This window comes from Mobula hypostoma, chromosome 9 (assembly GCF_963921235.1).
Source record: "Mobula hypostoma chromosome 9, sMobHyp1.1, whole genome shotgun sequence".
Taxonomy (NCBI): Eukaryota; Metazoa; Chordata; class Chondrichthyes; order Myliobatiformes; family Myliobatidae; genus Mobula; species Mobula hypostoma.
The window spans coordinates 90,638,341-90,656,512 of record NC_086105.1 but is presented as its reverse complement, the minus strand read 5'-3'; the positions used below and the strand labels follow the sequence as shown (position 1 = coordinate 90,656,512).

The window sequence follows — 18,172 nt, the reverse complement described above, 5'->3', positions numbered from 1 at the left end:
TCCTCTGCAAAACATTACCTCACAGAGCAGAAAGAAATGACTAATGAATCTGTATTTAGACCCTACAATGTTTGGCTATGACATGTAAGGAATATCTTCTCCAAATAATGGCAATTGATCCTTAATATACTTTTAATAAAATTTTTGTGTGGAATTATATTCTAAACGCAAGGTAACAATCTATCCACCATACTAACAACTTGCTCAAATTACTCAACCATTTGAATGAATACATAACAGCCTTCACCTGACCCTTTGACATTTGCTCAGGTTATCAATCATTATGCCTCAAATGAAAGGTTTAAGTGACTTCCCTCCAACTGATACTGAACTCAGTTTTCATATCTCTTACCCTTACCTGACATGAATATATTTTGAAATTTCTAACCCAAAGAAAACTTCTTCAATCTTTACAATTCTAGAAAATCATGTCATTTAATTTATTCCTAACATTTTTAAAAAGTTATGTCCAGTGGCATCCGTTAGTCTCGCAAGACCATGGATCTGTGCCTGGAAAGTCTTGCTTCTCCTCTCCAGGGCGCAGGCCTGGGCAAAGTTGTATGAAAGACCGGCAGTTGCGCATGCAGCAAGTCTCCCCTCTCCACGACACCGATGTTGTCCAAGGAAAGGGCAAGGGCCAATACAGCTTGGCACCGGTGTCATCACAGGAGTTGCCAGAACGAGGTTGAAGACAATGTCGAACTGCCTTAGGGACTCCAGCTCCCGATTTGTCCTCAGGGTTTACTCCCAAAGCCTTTCCCATGAGTGGGTATGGTCACAAGGCAGCAGAGATTTGAAATCAGAGTTTTCCCTCTCTTAGATGGACTGCCTTCCGAGGCTGACGAGCTCCATCTACCCAAAAGTTATGTCCAGATGTTTATTTTTACCATCAATTTTTGAGTAAAAAGTTAAAATTGGCATCTCCCTCCTATTGACTTATTTTAATTTCCATTGTCCCTTAAACATAGTTATCATTCTTTTCTCAATTGAGTCATTCAGATAAAATCTTTGTGGGTTATATTGATACTTACCCTGCCAAAATGAGAGAAAAATTACTGACTTCACTGTCAGGAATTTCAAGACAGGATCAAATGGGCTGAGCAGCTCACTGGTAGTGAAGTAAAAGAGGAACAGTGCATAAAGTGCCAAGCTGACAGAGATGTTATAAATAATGGTGATATATAGGTATCCACTTCTCACACTGTGAAAATGAAAAGTCATAATTAGCTGGGAAGACAATTCAATCAAACTTTAAGCATTTATTTTAAAATTAATTATCAGCCTAGTGCAGTTTGTGTTCTATATCACATATTTTAATGTCAATTCTTTGTCACATCTCTTACAAGTATGTCACTCTGATAGGTGCACAGGAACTCCTGAACAGGAACCTTTGACACAAAATGTTAATACTAGTTGGAAGGGCAACTGAAATAATGAACTGTAAAGTCTGTTGGGATATTCGAGGCATGAGACTCTAGATGCTGAAATATGCTGCAAAATAAGAAAAAAAAACAACTGCTGGCAAAGCTCTGGAAGTCTAGAATCATCTGTCGGGTTAAAAGGACTGTCAGTGTTTTGGGTTGAACCCTGCATCAGGACTGAGTGTAGAACGGGGGTTTCCGACCTTTTTTATGCCATTGACCCCTAACATTAACCTAGGGGTGTGTGAACCCATGGCTGGGAACTGCTGGTGTAGAGGAAAGACAGCAAATGGATGAAACTGAGGGGTGTGGATGGGGATGGGGATGAGGCAGAGGCAGGTAGGGAGGAATATGGGCAGATGGAACGAGGTGGGGAAGGGTAACAAGTCCTGGTGACAAAGGGAGGGATGGAGAAAGGTGAACAAAGGGAAAAGGAACCTGGCAGACTGCTGGAAGTAGGAAAGGAACACGGGACATGGATTAAACTCAATGCTCATATCATTGGGCTGTCAGCTATCCAAGTGGAATAGAGGTGCTGTTCTAGTTTGCGTTTGGCCCCACTGTAGCAGTACAGAGGACCAAGAACAGATGTGGGAATGGGAAGGGGAGCTGAAATGGCATGTAACAAGCAGCAGCTCATGTTGGTTGCTATGCACATTGTCTATAGCCTATCCATCAACATGTCTTCTTCCTTGGTACATCTTTCTTATTCCTTTCCCCTCCTGGTTCCATTGCTTATCACTTCTCCTTCATCTGGTTCCACCTATCACCTCTCAGCACCTTTCTCTCCTCCACCCTTCCAACACACCCAAGCTGCACCGAATACCCAACATTTGCATTGAGATACAGTGCCGTTGGTAATTGTGTACCCTCCAGACAGGTCATTCCATACATAAATATGTTTCTACCTGTCCTTATCAGCATCTGTGTCACTACTACCCCCCATTTCCACCTCCATCTTCAACTGCTCATCAGCCCCTCCACCCTTACCTGGTCCTATCTATCATCTGTCTCACCCTCCCTCTCACTTCAATACATCGGCTATTGTCTCTCTACACCATCAGTCTCTTTGCAGGGTCTTCAGCTGAAATGCTTCCACAGATTTTGCTTGACCCAGAGTTCGTCCAGCAGTTTGTTTTTTTCTGTTGCAATACTAACAAGCTTGAAAGCTATGTCTCAATGTATGAAGGTTTACTCAGATGATAGAAATTAAAAGATTAAAACTGTCTAGGTAAACCTTTGAAAAGAAATATAAACATCAGAAGCTGCAGCAAGAACATAAAAACAGAAGTTGTCAACTTTGAGTAGACAGACCAGAGCAGAGGTGAAGGTTGTCACAGGAGTATTCTCTTTATTAATCCATTATTCTTGCAATAAAGGCCATTACATTTGCTTCCTAGTTGCTTGCTGTTCCTCAACATCCTCTGCTATATTTACATCCAAAACCTCCCCTACAGCATTGTCTCCCTCTCCGGTTAAACAAAAATAATTTTCTATTCTTGCTAAGGGGGAACTAGAATGAGCCATACGTTTCCCCACATTATATTCCATCTTCCATATTTTAGCCACTCCTCTATCCTCATGCAGACTCAATGCACCCCATACCCCTCCCTCCTCCACACTTGCTTTTCCAGCCAGCTTCAAATCATCAGCAAGACCCCGAGAACATGGGAAACACAGGAATGAGATGTGAGCCCATGGTATTAGAGCAGGGGTTCCCAAACTCTTTTATGCCACAGACCAATACCATTAAACAAGGGGGTCTGTAGACCCCAGGTTGGGGACCCCTGTATTAGAGAGAAAATGCTTGAATAGATCAGCTGCCTGGCAGAAATTAGTGGAGTAAAGGGGTACTCTTCAAGATGACTGCTTTTAGCTAGTCTGCAGGGATCAGTGTTGGAACTGCAACTTTTCAATTTATACGTTAATAATCTGGATTAAGGAATTGATGGCTTTGTGGCCAGATTTGCAGACTATACAAAGACAGACAGAGGAAAGGTATTGTTACGGAGACAGCAAGTCTGCAGAAAGACCTAGAGAGGTTAGGAGAGTGGGCAACGAAGTGGCAGGTTGAATACTGCATAAGGAAGTGTGGGCTGTGCTATTTGGTAGAAATAAAGCGTAGACCTTTTCCTAAATGTGGAAGTAATGCAGAAATCAGAGGTGCAAAGGGCTTTCGGAGTTCCCTTAAGGTTAACTTGCAGGTTGAGTGGGTAATAAGGAAGGTAAATTTAATGTTAGCATTCTTTTCAGATAGACTAGAATATAAAAACAAGGATGATGCTTTATAAAGAATTGGTCAGGCTGCATGCGGAAAATTGTGAGTAACTTTGGGTCCTTTATTTAAGGAAGGATGAAGTGGCCCTGGAGAGTGTCCAGAAGATTCACAAAAATGATCGAAAGACTTAACATGAGGAGGGTTTAATGTCTCTGGGCCTGTACTCGATGGAGTTTAAAAGGATGTGCGGAAAGATCTCATTGAAACCTACCAGATACTGAAAGGCCTGGATAGAATGGACTTGGACAGGGCATTTCTATTAGTAAATTGAGGACTTGAGGGCATAGCTGCAAAACAAAGGATCATCCCTTTAAAACTGAGATAAGAAAGAATTTCTTGTGGCAGAAGATAGTGAATTTGTTGCATTTATTGTAACAGAGATATAGATGGCAAGTCATTGTATGTATTTAAGGCAGAGATTGATAGGTGGGTTAAGAATTACAAGGAGAACACAGAAAAATGGGGTTGAAAAAAATCAGCCATGAATGAATGGCAGAATAGAGAAGGAGGTTGAATGAGACCCTCGATACAAATACCTATGTCAGGATGTTGCTTATTGACTACAGCTCAGCGTTTAATACAATCATTCCTAATGTTCTGGTCGAAAAGCTGCAGAACCAGGGTTCTGTACCTCCCTCCGCAACTGGATCCTTGACTTCCTTACTGGAAGACATCAACCTGTGTGAATTGGAAATAACATCTCGACCTCATTGATGATCAACTCTGGCACACCCCAGGGATGTGTGCTTAGCCCACTGCTCTATTTCCATACCTAGGCATAGGTCAAATGCCATCTATAAATTGGCTGCCGATACAACTACTGTTGGCAGAATTTCAGAAGGTGATGAGAAGGCATATAGGAGTGAGATATATCAGCTAGTTAAGTGTGTCGCAGCAATAACTTTGCACCCAACATTGTGTTGGGCACGTGGCCAAGTGGTTAAGGCGTTCGTCTAGTTATCTCAAGGTCACTAGTTTGAGCCTCAGCTGTGGCAGTGTGTTTGTGCCCTTGAGCAAGGCACTTAATCACACATTGCTCTAGTGTCTGGTGTGAGGAGTGGCGCCCCACACATACTTCCAATCTGCACCTTGTAAGGCATGAAAATGCCCCACACAGGCCTCTCATGGTCTGAGTCGACGTTCCCTGCCCTCCCTCCCTCAACATCAGTAAGACCGAAGAACTGATGTGGACTTCAGAAATGGTAAGACAAGGGAACACACACCAGTCAGTACTCATAGAAAGAGTGAGCAATGTCAAGTTCCCAGGTGTCAATATCTTTGAGTATCAATCCTGGACCCAACATATTGATGCAGTTAAAAATGAGGCACGGCAGTGGCTATATTTCATTAAGAGAGCACACACAAAACATTGGAAGAACTCTGCAGGCTAGGCAGTATCTATGGAAGAGGTAAACAGCTGACGTTTTGGGCTGGACCCTTTGTCAAGAATGGGAAGGGAGTAGTCAGAGTAAGAAGGTGGGGGGGGGAGGAAGAAGTACAAGGTGATGGGTGAAACTGCAAGTGAAGTAAAGAGCTGAGAAGTTGATTGGTGAAAGAGATAAAGAGCTGGAGGAAGGGGAATCTGATAGGAGAGGATAGACGATGATGGAAAAAGGGAAGAAGAAAGAGCACCAGAGGGAGGTGATGGACAGGCAAGGAGATAAGGTGAGAGAAGGAAACCGGAATGGGGAATGGTGGGTGGGGGTGGGGGGCATTACTGGAAGTTTGAGAAATTGATGTTCATGCCATCAGGTTGGAGGCTACCCAGACAGAATACAAGGTGTTGCTCCTCCAACCTGAGTGTGGCCTCATCGCGGCAGTAGAGGACTGACATCTCAGAATGGGAATGGGAAGTAGAATTGAAATGCGTGGCTACCAGGAGATCTCGCTTTTTCTGGTGGAGGGTAGGTGCTCTGCGAAGTGGTCTCCCGATCTACGTCGGTTCTCATCGATGTACAGGAGGCCACCAGATAACCCCAACAAGCTCACAGGAGAAGTATCGTCTCACCTGGAAGGACTCTTAGGGGCCATGAATGGTAGTGAGAGAGGAGGTGTACAGGCAGGTGTGGCACTTGCTCCACTTGCAAGGATAAGTGCCAGAGGTGAGGGATGAGTGGACAAGGGAGTTGCAGAGGGAGCGATCCCTGCAGAAAGTGGAAAATGGAGGGGGGGTGAGGAAGAGGGAAGGATGTACTTGGTGGTGGGATCCCATTGGAGACGGTGGAAATTATGGAAAATTATGTGCTGGACACGGAGGCTAGTGTGGTGGTAGGTGAGGACAAGAGGAAGCCCATCTCTGTTGTGGCGGGGGAGGATGGGCTGAGGGCAGACATGCCAAAATGGAAGAGATGCAGGTGAGGGCAGTGTTGATGGTGGAGCGTGAGAAGCCCCTTTCTTTGAGGGAGGACGGTATCTCATTAGCTTTAGAATATAAAGCCTCATCACAAGAGCAGATACAGCAGAGATGGCGGAACAGAGAAGAGGATGGCATTTTTACAAGTGACAGAGTGGGAAGAGGTATAGTTCAGGTAACTGTGAGATTCAATGGGATTATAAAAGATATTGGTAGATAGACAGAGGTGGAGAAAGGGGAGGGAGGTGTCAGAAATGGACCATGTAAATTTGAGGGTAGGGTTGATCTTTCACCAATCAACTTTCAAGCTCTTTACTTCACCCCCACCCCATCTCCTGGGTTCACCCATCATCTACCACCTTGTACTTTTCCTCCCCTCCCACTACCTTCTTACTCTGACTTCTCACCTTTCTTTCCAGTCCCAATGAAGGGTCTCAGTCCAAAATGTTGACTGTTTATTCATTTCCACAGATGCAGCCTGACCTGCTGAGTTCCTCCAGCATTTTGTGTGTGTTGCTCTGGATTTCCAGCATTTGCAGATTTTCTTGTGTTTAGGATTTCATTAAGAGTTTGAGGCGATTTGGTATGTCACTTAAGACACTAGCAAATTTCTCAGCTGTACCATGGACAGCATTCTAACTGGCTGCATCGTCATCTGGTATGGGGAGGTTGCTATGGGGGGGAAGGTCAAAATAAACTGCAGAGACTTGTAAACTCAGTCAGCTCCATCATGGGCACTAGCCTCTGTAGTATCCAGGACATCTTCAAGGAGCGATGTCTCAAAATGGTGGCATCCATCATTAAGGACGCCCATCACTCAGGGCATGCCCTCTGCTCATTCCTACCATCAGGGGGAAGGTACAGAAGCCTGAAGACACACACTCAATGATTCAGGAACTTCTTCCCCTCTGCCATTCAATTTCTGAATGGATATGGAACCCATGAACCTACCTCACTAATAAACTCATCTCGAGTTTTCAGCCAAGTACAGGTACTGATTTTAACTGACACTTTGATGACGATCATCAGGGTTGATACCTAGGCATGTCTAGTTCGGTGGTATATTACCCCCATTGTCTAGCCCTCCTGATTGGTTAGTCCTCATCCACTGTCCCACCTTGTATACAATCGAATTCCAGTTCTTACTTAGAGGGAGACCTTCGTCCTTGTTAAAATTCTTTTTCTCTGGTTTTATTTCAATGGCTTCCTTCACCAGGGAGTCCCAAAAGCTATTGGCGCGGCATAGTAGTTTTGTGTTGTCGAAGCCAGTCCTATGGCAATTGTGAATGCAATGTTCTGTTATCGTTGATTTCTCCAGACGGGCACACACTGAAAACATGCATCGATGAGGACAGAAGGTGTATCTGTTTGGGTTACCTGGAGAAATCAGCAGAAGCTGAGGACCCCTTCTCCATGGCTCCTATACAATAGGGAACCAAGCCATTTGGTAACTAGCGAAATAGATGTAATCTATGAGACCACAACAGAATATCCAAGCCCACTCTTTGTACTATGCACCAGGGAAATCCAGTTGAAGGAAAGTTCCAACAAAACAATATGAAGGTTCTGAAGTTTATAATGATAAAGGCTGCACCTAAAGTTTAGAATGAAAAAAAACTATGCTGACTTACTCAAAGTCTCCGTCATGATATTTGCCATAGATTTGTAGGATAATGGTGATGGCAGCCATCAGTGGTTTAATCACACAGAACTGCAGAGTGGCCTGTTTGGGAGAGAACAGACCCATGTCATTAACAGCTCCAAGAACATGAGTTATCCACCTATAGTAAAGTGTGAGCTTGACTGGTGAACTATAGCATCACATTTTCACCCTGATCTGACTGTATGATGTGGTTGTGCATCATGCACTAATTCAGGTGGCTAACTCATCTGAGTCAGCTTTTAGCTCTGCACTATTTCTTTGTATACATATCTTAGTGTAATTTATATTAATTTTTTACGAATTATACTGTACTGCTGCCACAAAACAACAAATTTCACAACATACGTCCATGACAATAAACCTGATTCTGAGCTTCACTGCCAACTAGAAGAGGTTGCAAAAATCTTCCCAAACAGAAGTGGTGCTGTACAGTGAAATGATGATGGGCATTGCCAGCATGCTGGAGCCAAACTTTTATCCCAGAATTAAATAATTTAACTTGAGGAAAAGAATAAGCATACTTAAATGAAAGATTGCTTCGAAAGGTGTTGCATCAGATCTGGGACATTCTTCACTATTTACACTGAAGACCTGAGTGAAACTATTTTCTTTTTGATAAGTCCTGTGAGACCAATGACGACGGTTCTGAGGTGGCTCATGGGATCGATGTGAGAATAACAAACTTTGTGATCAGAGGTTGCTGATAGAGTGACGAGCAGTTTGGCAGGTAGTGAGTTCCTTCTGTCATTTCCATTGGGATTCTATGAGCTTCACACACACGGACACAAGCACTTTGATTCATCCGGACTGGAACCTGTATATTTAATCAAGGTACACGCTCACTCCAACCCCCGATCTGTTTTTATTACTAGTTTACACCAGACTTTGGTTGGGTTGCAGAGCTCGTAGGAGGGACACAAAATGCAAGGGTTTCCAATGGGTCAGACTCCAGTGGCTTCTCATATACTCACCTGTTTACAAAATCGCAAAAATCCAATGGAGTACGTCATACCCACCAGACAACATGTTCCATACAAGCAACTAGTCCTAATAATGAGACAGAAGTCATGTAAATACACACCATACCACATCCAAAAAAATTAAAAACTAACAATGTACAGGAGTCAGACAACATCGGAGAGGCAGAAACAGTGTTAATGCTATAGGTCAGTAATTAGAACTTACTCTGCTTATAAATCTATAATTTATTAGGATTACAGTAAACTGCTTTGTGAGTAAATAACACTATTTCACAGTATCAAAGTATAAACGTGTGGGATTGAATAAAGACCGCATGGAAATAGATCACTGTTTAAGAAAAAGAGATCACCCGTTTAGTACAGTGATGGGGCAATATTTTCTCTCTCAAAGTGTTGTGAGTCTTTGTAACTCTTTCTGACGGTGGTGGAAGAAGACGTTGAGAATTTTTAATGCAGAGGTATATAGATTCTTGATAGCATAGGGGTGGAAGGTTGTCATGTGTAGATAAGTATAATCAAATCAGCCATGATTTTATTAAACAGAAAAACTGAGTGGCTCCTGATTCACAAATTCCTGTCTAAGCCAATCACCTAATAGTTCTACAGCAGTATCCCCTTGTAATGATCATTCACTATTAAAATGATGGTTTTACTTGCATATGGTATGTGGATATCACTGACAAAGTCATAATCTAATCCCCCAAATAATATTTAGCTACAAAACATAGGTAGTACAGTTAGTGGCACTGACTGTGTATAGTTTAGATTTTCTCCCTGTGACACTGAGTTTCCTCAGTTTCCTTCCACATTGCAGAGACATACGGTTAATTGTATACCGTTTACTGCTCTCATTGTGTATGTGGATGTTAGAATCTGGGGGAGCTGACAAGAATGTGGAGGGGAGGATTTATGTTGGATTAGTGCAGATGGGTGGTTGAAGGTCAGCACAGACTTAAAGGAACACACATAAAAGTTGCTGGTGAACGCAGCAGGCCAGGCAGCATCTGTAGGAAGAGGTGCAGTCGACGTTTCAGGCCGAGACCCTTCGTCAGGACTAACTGAAGGAAGAGTAAGTAAGGGATTTGAAAGTTGGAGGGGGAGGGAGAGATCCAAAATGATAGGAGAAGACAGGAGGGGGAGGGATAGAGCCGAGAGCTGGACAGGTGATAGGCAAAAGGGGATACGAGAGGATCATGGGACAGGAGGTCCGGGAAGAAAGACAAGGGTGGGGGGGGGACCCAAGAGGATGGGCAAGAGGTATATTCAGAGGGACAGAAGGAGAAAAAGGAGAGTGAGAGAAAGAATGTGTGCATAAAAATAAGTAACAGATGGGGTACGAGGGGGAGGTGGGGCCTCAGCGGAAGTTAGAGAAGTCGATGTTCATACCATCAGGTTGGAGGCTACCCAGACGGAATATAAGGTGTTGTTCCTCCAACCTGAGTGTGGCTTCATCTTTACAGTAGAGGAGGCCGTGGATAGACATGTCAGAATGGGAATGGGATGTGGAATTAAAATGTGTGGCCACTGGGAGATCCTGCTTTCTCTGGCGGACAGAGCGTAGATGTTCAGCAAAGCAGTTTCCCAGTCTGCGTCGGGTCTCGCCAATATATAAAAGGCCACATCGGGAGCACCAGACGCAGTATATCACCCCAGTCGACTCACAGGTGAAGTGTTGCCTCACCTGGAAGGACTGTTTGGGGCCCTGAATGGTGGTAAGGGAGGAAGTGTAAGGGCATGTGTAGCACTTGTTCCGCTTACACGGATAAGTGCCAGGAGGGAGATCAGTGGGGAGGGATGGGGGGGACGAATGGACAAGGGAGTTGCGTAGGGAGCGATTCCTGCGGAATGCAGAGAGAGGGGGGGGAGGGAAAGATGTGCTTAGTGGTGGGATCCCGTTGGAGGTGGCGGAAGTTACGGAGAATAATATGTTGGACCCGGAGGCTGGTGGGGTGGTAGGTGAGGACTAGGGGAACCCTATTCCTAGTGGGGTGGTGGGAGGATGGAGTGAGAGCAGATGTACGTGAAATGGGGGAGATGCGTTTAAGAGTAAAGTTGATAGTGGAGGAAGGGAAGCCCCTTTCTTTAAAAAAGGAAGACATCTCCCTCGTCCTAGAATGAAAAGCCTCATCCTGAGAACAGATGCGGCGGAGACGGAGGACTTGTGAGAAGGGGATGGCGTTTTTGCAAGAGACAGGGTGAGAAGAGGAATAGTCCAGATAGCTGTGAGAGTCAGTAGGCTTATAGTAGACATCAGTGGATAAGCTGTCTCCAGAGACAGAGACAGAAAGATCTAAAAAGGGGAGGGAGGTGTCAGAAATGGACCAGGTAAACTTGAGGGCAGGGTGAAAGTTGGAGGCAAAGTTAATAAAGTCAACGAGTTCTGCATGCGTGCAGGAAGCAGCGCCAATGCAGTCGTCGATGTAGCGAAGGAAAAGTGGGGGACAGATACCAGAATAGGCACGGAACATAGATTGTTCCACAAACCCAACAAAAAGGCAGGCATAGCTAGGACCCATACGGGTGCCCATAGCTACACCTTTAGTTTGGAGGAAGTGGAAGAGGCCAAAGGAGAAATTATTAAGAGTAAGGACTAATTCCGCTAGACGGAGCAGAGTGGTGGTAGAGGGGAACTGGTTAGGTCTGGAATCCAAAAAGAAGCGTAGAGCTTTGAGACCATCCTGATGGGGGATGGAAGTATATAAGGACTGGACATCCATGGTGAAAATAAAGCGGTGGGGGCCAGGGAACTTAAAATCATCGAAAAGTTTAAGAGCGTGAGAAGTGTCACGAACATAGGTCGGAAGGGATTGAACAAGGGAGGATAAAACCGTGTTGAGGTATGCAGAAATGAGTTCGGTGGGGCAGGAGCAAGCTGAGACAATAGGTCGGCCAGGACAGGCAGGTTTGTGAATCTTGGGTAGGAGGTAGAAACGGGAAGTGCGGGGTGTGGGAACTATAAGGTTGGTAGCAGTGGATGGGAGATCCCCTGAGCGGATAAAGTCGGTGATGGTGTGGGAGACAATGGCCTGGTGCTCCTTAGTGGGGTCACGATCGAGGGGTAAATAAGAGGAGGTATCCGTGAGTTGTGGCTGTGTCTCGGCAAGGTAGAGGTTAGTACGCCAGACTACAACAGCACCCCCCTTATCGGCGGGTTTAATAGTAAGGTTAGGATTAACCTTAACCCCCATTTCACGTACATCTGCTCTCACTCCATCCTCCCGCCACCCCACTAGTCCTCACCTACCACCCCACCAGCCTCCGGGTCCAACATATTATTCTCCGTAACTTCCGCCACCTCCAACGGGATCCCACCACTAAGCACATCTTTCCCTCCCCCCCCACCTGCATTCCACAGGGATCGCTCCCTACGCAACTCCCTTGTCCATTCGTCCCCCCCATCCCTCCCCACTGATCTCCCTCCTGGCACTTATCCGTGTAAGCGGAATAAGCGCTACACATGCCCTTACACTTCCTCCCTTACCACCATTCAGGGCCCCAAACAGTCCTTCCAGGTGAGGCAACACTTCACCTGTGAGTCAACTGGGATGATATACTGCGTCCGGTGCTCCCGATGTGGCCTTTTATATATTGGCGAGACCCGACGCAGACTGGGAGACCGCTTTGCTGAACATCTACGCTCTGTCCGCCAGAGAAAGCAGGATCTCCCAGTGGCCACACATTTTAATTCCACATCCCATTCCCATTCTGACATGTCTATCCACGGCCTCCTCTACTGTAAAGATGAAGCCACACTCAGGTTGGAGGAACAACACCTTATATTCCGTCTGGGTAGCCTCCAACCTGATGGCATGAACATCGACTTCTCTAACTTCCGCTGAGGCCCCACCTCCCCCTCGTACCCCATCTGTTACTTATTTTTATGCATACATTCTTTCTCTCACTCTCCTTTTTCTCCCTCTGTCCCTCTGAATATACCTCTTGCTCATCCTCTGGGTCCCCCCCCTTGTCTTTCTTCCCGGACCTCCTGTCCCATGATCCTCTCGTATCCCCTTTTGCCTATCACCTGTCCAGCTCTTGGCTCTATTCCTCCCCCTCCTGTCTTCTCCTATCATTTTGGATCTTCCCCTCCCCCTCCAACTTTCAAATCCCTTACTCACTCTTCCTTCAGTTAGTCCTGACGAAGGGTCTCGGCCTGAAACGTCGACTGCACCTCTTCCTAGAGATGCTGCCTGGCTTGCTACGTTCACCAGCAACTTTTATGTGTGTTGCTTGAATTTCCAGCATCTGCAGAATTCCTGTTGTTTACAGACTTAAAGGGGCTGTTCCAGTGCTGAGGCTCCCAGAACGCATATTAATTATGTGTATTTGCCACCAGTTGTCCTGCAAACCCTGTCTTCAGATGTAGGTCTGATCCCATTAACCAGCTGGGTGGATTTCAATGGTAAACCATGTAAAAATCACCCAGTGAATTCATCTCATCCTGGCTCAGGTGTTTCAGCAAAAAGTTAATGCAGCTTTGCTTTATCTCTGGGTTCATTTTGTTCTGTGTAAAATGTATGATCATTTCCGATCAGATGCAAACACACTCAGCAATATCTGTGATTCTAATGGCACAATGTAAGCATAGAAGTACAAAAGTACACTCACTTCACAGGTTTCCCTCTGATTTCTGACATAATCGCACTCTCTCCTCCCAGATATTCATAGCACAGGCTGAGGAAGTTGTAAATCACAAAGGCTGTAGGAAAGGACAACACAAATCAGTGCAAGAGCTTAACAACTGTCTCACTTAATCAATTCTACTTGCTTCCTTTGGTGAGTGCTAGACATGGCTGCCGCCTGAGGTGGTCTGCCCCCATACTTCTACAGGTCCTCCAGGGGCCATAAACACCCAAATTATGAATTCAAAGGTTCAAAGGTATTTATTTACAATACAACTCTGACATTGTCTTCTCCAGATAGCCATGAAATACAGAAAATCCATGGGAGTTGTCAAAAGAAAAGAGATCAGCCTTCCCCCCCCCACCAACTGCGTACATAAAAGAAAGAAACAAAACTTGCAAACCCCAAACACCCTCCCTTGTGAAAAACAGCATCAGTAACATCACTCCCCCTCCCACCACTCTCACAGATCGTCCTTGGCGTAGGAATTACATTTGGGAGATCGGTGAGATAGATGCGGATTGAGTTGCCAGCTACTGCAGAACAGCAGGCATTACCTGCCAGTTGAGAATGCAGCATTCCTATCCTCTTCTCCCCCAAGTGGTTGTGACGAGCTGTGCAAACTCATTCAGTCACTGACCACTCTTCCCATACCTGCTCACTCCCCCAACATAGCTGTTTCTATGATCCTCTCCCACATACTATTTTTGTTCATTTTCAACTTACAAATTGTTTGGTTTACAAACAGTTCTCAGGAATGGAGAACAGTTATAACTTGGGTGCAGCCTGTAGTTACAGTATATGAGCATTTAGTGAATTTACATTACATCAGCTGTCCATCATCCCTGTAACAAGGCAGTCACTATAATTCAAACAACAAGGGAACTTCTTCATCATTATGTGCCATCATATAATTGTTCTTGGCAAATTTTTCTATAGAAGTGGTTTGCCATTGCCGCCTTCTGGGTAGTGTCTTTACAAGATTATCAATACTCTTCAGAGATTGTCTGCCTGACATCAGTGGTCACACAACCAGGACTTGTGATATGCACAACCTCTTCTCATGGCTTCATGTGACCCTGATTGGGTGAGGGTTAAGCAGATGCTACACCTTGCCCAAGGGTGACCTGCAGGCTAGCAGATGGAAGGAGTGCCTTACACCATCTTTGGCAGAAACATATCTCCAATCTGCCACCCAAAGGAAGTCTTCCACTTTCCTCTTTTAACTCAACATATTTCTTGTGTTTTTCACTTACTGATTTCTGTAAGTTAAGTGTGTTTGGAATGGCTATATCTATTTAATAACTTGTTCTTGCTTGTTTATCCTGTATTATTATATCTAGACAGTTATTATGGATTGTTCAATCTGTAATAAATGAGTGGTCATAATATAATTTGTGGGCTTCTGACTCTAAAACTGGATCAGGCTAGTATTTATAGTAAGGCATGTTTTCTTTCATGAGTTTGTATTTTAAAGCAAGATTTAGATGAATGATGTTTGCCACTTGATTGTGCCTGTGTAAGTAATCAGGTTAAGTTAAACTGCTACAGGATCCTGTAATGTTCTGTTTTTTTGGCATTTTCTGCATTTATCATCTTGGATTTATTGGTCTTTTATTATATATTTTTGATTTTTTTTTGTGTTAAACTCCTGGTCCTGTACTGCCACAAGGAAACCTTCTGTTTCTGGGAAGAGGTTTTCAACTCTGAGCTGGGCGCTTGACGCTTCCTTGTCGGCATCTATTCTGCTCAGATCGTGGGAATGTCTTCCATGGAGGGTAATGCTCTTCCATTGGTTAAATTTTTCTTCAATAGTGACAATGTCTTCATTTTTCTTTTTCTTCTTCTTATTATTACTACTATTCCTTTTTGTATTTGCAGTTTTGACTTTTGCACACTGGTTGTTTGTCTATCCTGTTGGATGTGGTTTTTCATTGATCCTATTGTGCTTCTCATATTTACTGTGAATTCCTGGCAGAGAATGAATCTCAGGGTTTTTATATGGTAACATATATGTGTTTTGATAATAATTTTACTTTGACCCTTGAACTAGCCACCATGTAACATGTTTGCACCATTCTGATTTTCATCACTTCACTAATTATAACCATATAACAATTACAGCATGGAAACAGGCCATATCGGCCCTTCTAGTCCGTGCCGAACTCTTACCCTATCCTATTCACAATGACCTGCACTCAGCCCATAACCCTCCATTCCTTTCCTGTCCATATATCTATCCAATTTAACTTTAAACGACAACATAGAACCTGCCTCAACCACTTCTGCTGGAAGCTCATTCCACACAGCTACCACTCTCTGAGTAAAGAAGTTCCCCATCATGTTACCCCTAAACTTTTGTCCTCTAATTCTCAACCCATGCCCTCTTGTTTGAATCTTCCCCACTCTCAATGGAAAAAGTCTAACCACGTCAACTCTATCAACCCCCTTCATAATTTTAAACACCTCTATCAAGTCTCTCCTCAGCCTTCTACGTTCCAAAGAATAAAGACCTAACTTGTTCAACCTTCCTCTGTAACTTACGAGATGAAACCCGGGCAACATTTCAGTAAACCTCCTCTGTACTCTCTCAATTTTATTGACATCTTTCCTATAATTCGGTGACCAGAACTGTACACAATACTCCAGGTTTGGCCTTACCAATGCCTTATACAAATTCAACATTACATCCCAACTCCTATACTCAATGCTCTGATTAATAAAGGCCAGCAAACCAAAAGTTTTCTTCTCCACCCTATCCACATGAGATTCCATCTTCAGGGAACTATGCACCATTATTCCTAGATCCCTCTGTTCTAAAGCATTCTTTAATGCCCTACCATTTACCATATATGTCCTATTTTGGACTGCAAGAACTTAAATTCCCCTTCTAAAACTCTCAATTCTATCTCCTACTTAAAACCTACCTCCTTGAGCAAGCTTTGGTCATCAGCCCTGTTACCCTGATGACAATGCTTCTCTGAAGAGTTTTGATGCTACAATAATGGACAAATTGTAAAATTTATTGTTGTTTCATCTACCTAGACTCTATATCACACTCAGCCCCAGCTGTAACCCTGTCCACAGGGTCCTAGTGAAATTGATAACAGTACAAATTCTGAAAATTTATAGATAGTTTGCGCTCTAGCCTCAACATCATAACGACTGGGCCAGGTACAGCCCCCAGTGCTGTGTGCTGAGCTTGTCGCTGTACAGTCTACTCACACATGATCGCACGGCCAAACACCTACACAAATCACATTCGCCGATGACACGACAGTGGTGGGGCTCAACATCAATGGTGATGAGACGGCCTACAGAGAGGAGGTGAAACAGCTCGAGGCCTGATGCCAGGCAAATAACCTCTTTATCAATGTTAGTAAGACAAAAGAGATGGTTATTGACTTGCACCACTCACACCCCTCTTTACATCAGCGGCACAGCAGTGGAAACTGCAAGCAGCTTCAAACTCCTGGGAGTTCACATCGCGCACAACCTCTCATGGTCCCAGAACGCATTCAGGAAAGCTCCAACAACACCTGAGGAGGCTGAGGAGAACTGGACTATGCACACCTACACTCATGTCATTCTACAGACGCACAGTAAAGAGCATCCTAACAAGCCGCATCATTGCAAGGTATGGAAACTGCACTGCTGCGGACAGGGAGGCTCTACTACATTGAGTCAAAACCGTCCAACGTATCACCAGCATTAGCCGACCCACCATCAAAGACATTTATACAGAGAGGTGCCGGAAATGGACCGGTAACATCGTGAAGGATCCCACCCATTCTGCACATGGACTGTTTGTTCCACTTCCATCAGGGAGGAGGCTACATAGCTTCTATGCCAGGACCACCAAACTCAATAACAGTTACTTTCCCCAAGCAGCAACACCCCCACCATTCACCCTCCCCTCCACACCTATCATTTCCTATCAGAGTCATGTACAGACACTCCTGTGCCTGGAGTCACTGTATGGGCATACAATCAATGTATATAAACCCTCATATCTTTATGGTGTTTTTAATTATTGTTTTATTTTCTGTTGCATTGGATCTGGAGCAACACTATTTTGTTCTCCTTTACACTTGTGTGCTGGAAATGACACCAAACAATCTTGAATCTCAAATGTCATCACCTTCAGTAATAGGGAAGTTGACTGGTTCGCGACAGTTCGAGATTTGGTTTTAGTTTCAGGGAAAAAATAGAAGTGCATTTGCAATCCCAGCACACTTTCTCAAAATTAATAATTGAAAATTGCTGGAAACATGCAGCAGGTTCACATCTGTGGAAGAACATAAATAATGTTTTGGGTCAGGAGCTCTGAAACAGAACTGGGAAGGGATGACAGAGTTAGTTTCAGGTTGTGGATGGCTGGATAGGTTAAGGGGGATCTCTCTGAGCGGGTGACATCAGAGTGGATGTAGAAATAAACAGTAAATGAGGCGAGGAGGATCATGGTCATTAGAGGAAGAATCTAAACAAAGCGACGTAATGGCTATGAAATGTCAGCAGTTAGAGAGTAAAACCACAAAGGAATGTGAAGGTCGTGAATGCAGAGCTGGGGACATGCTCAGCAGGTCAGGCTGTGTAAATCGGGATAGTAACAGATGTCTGACTTCACCTAAGACAAACAAAGTGAGTTACCTGAAGTTGTAGAAATCAATGTTGAGGCTGAGAAGTTACAACATTACTGGATGGAGGACGAGGTGCTGCTCCTTAAGCCTCATTATAACAGTGCAGGAAGCCACAGATTGGGTGGGGTGGGGTGGGGAATTCATGTGGCAGGCAAAAGTCAGCCTTATGGACTAAATTCAGGTGCTCCATGAAGCCAGTTAGCTTTCAGTTAGT

The 18,172-nt window shown here is 44.3% G+C and overlaps 1 protein-coding gene across 2 annotated transcripts in view; it reads right to left on the bottom strand.

Moving 5' to 3' along the window:
• Nucleotides 1-18,172, bottom strand: part of tmem184a (transmembrane protein 184a) — a 99,473-nt gene that overhangs the window by 4,257 nt on the left and 77,044 nt on the right. For both annotated transcript variants that reach the window (XM_063058652.1, XM_063058651.1), the window contains 4 exons: nt 13,304-13,394; nt 8,687-8,762; nt 7,684-7,775; nt 1,032-1,201 (listed from right to left, as the gene is read on the bottom strand). In XM_063058652.1, the coding sequence (XP_062914722.1) occupies nt 1,032-1,201; nt 7,684-7,775; nt 8,687-8,762; nt 13,304-13,394 (429 nt within the window). The remainder of the gene's footprint in view (nt 1-1,031; nt 1,202-7,683; nt 7,776-8,686; nt 8,763-13,303; nt 13,395-18,172) is intronic.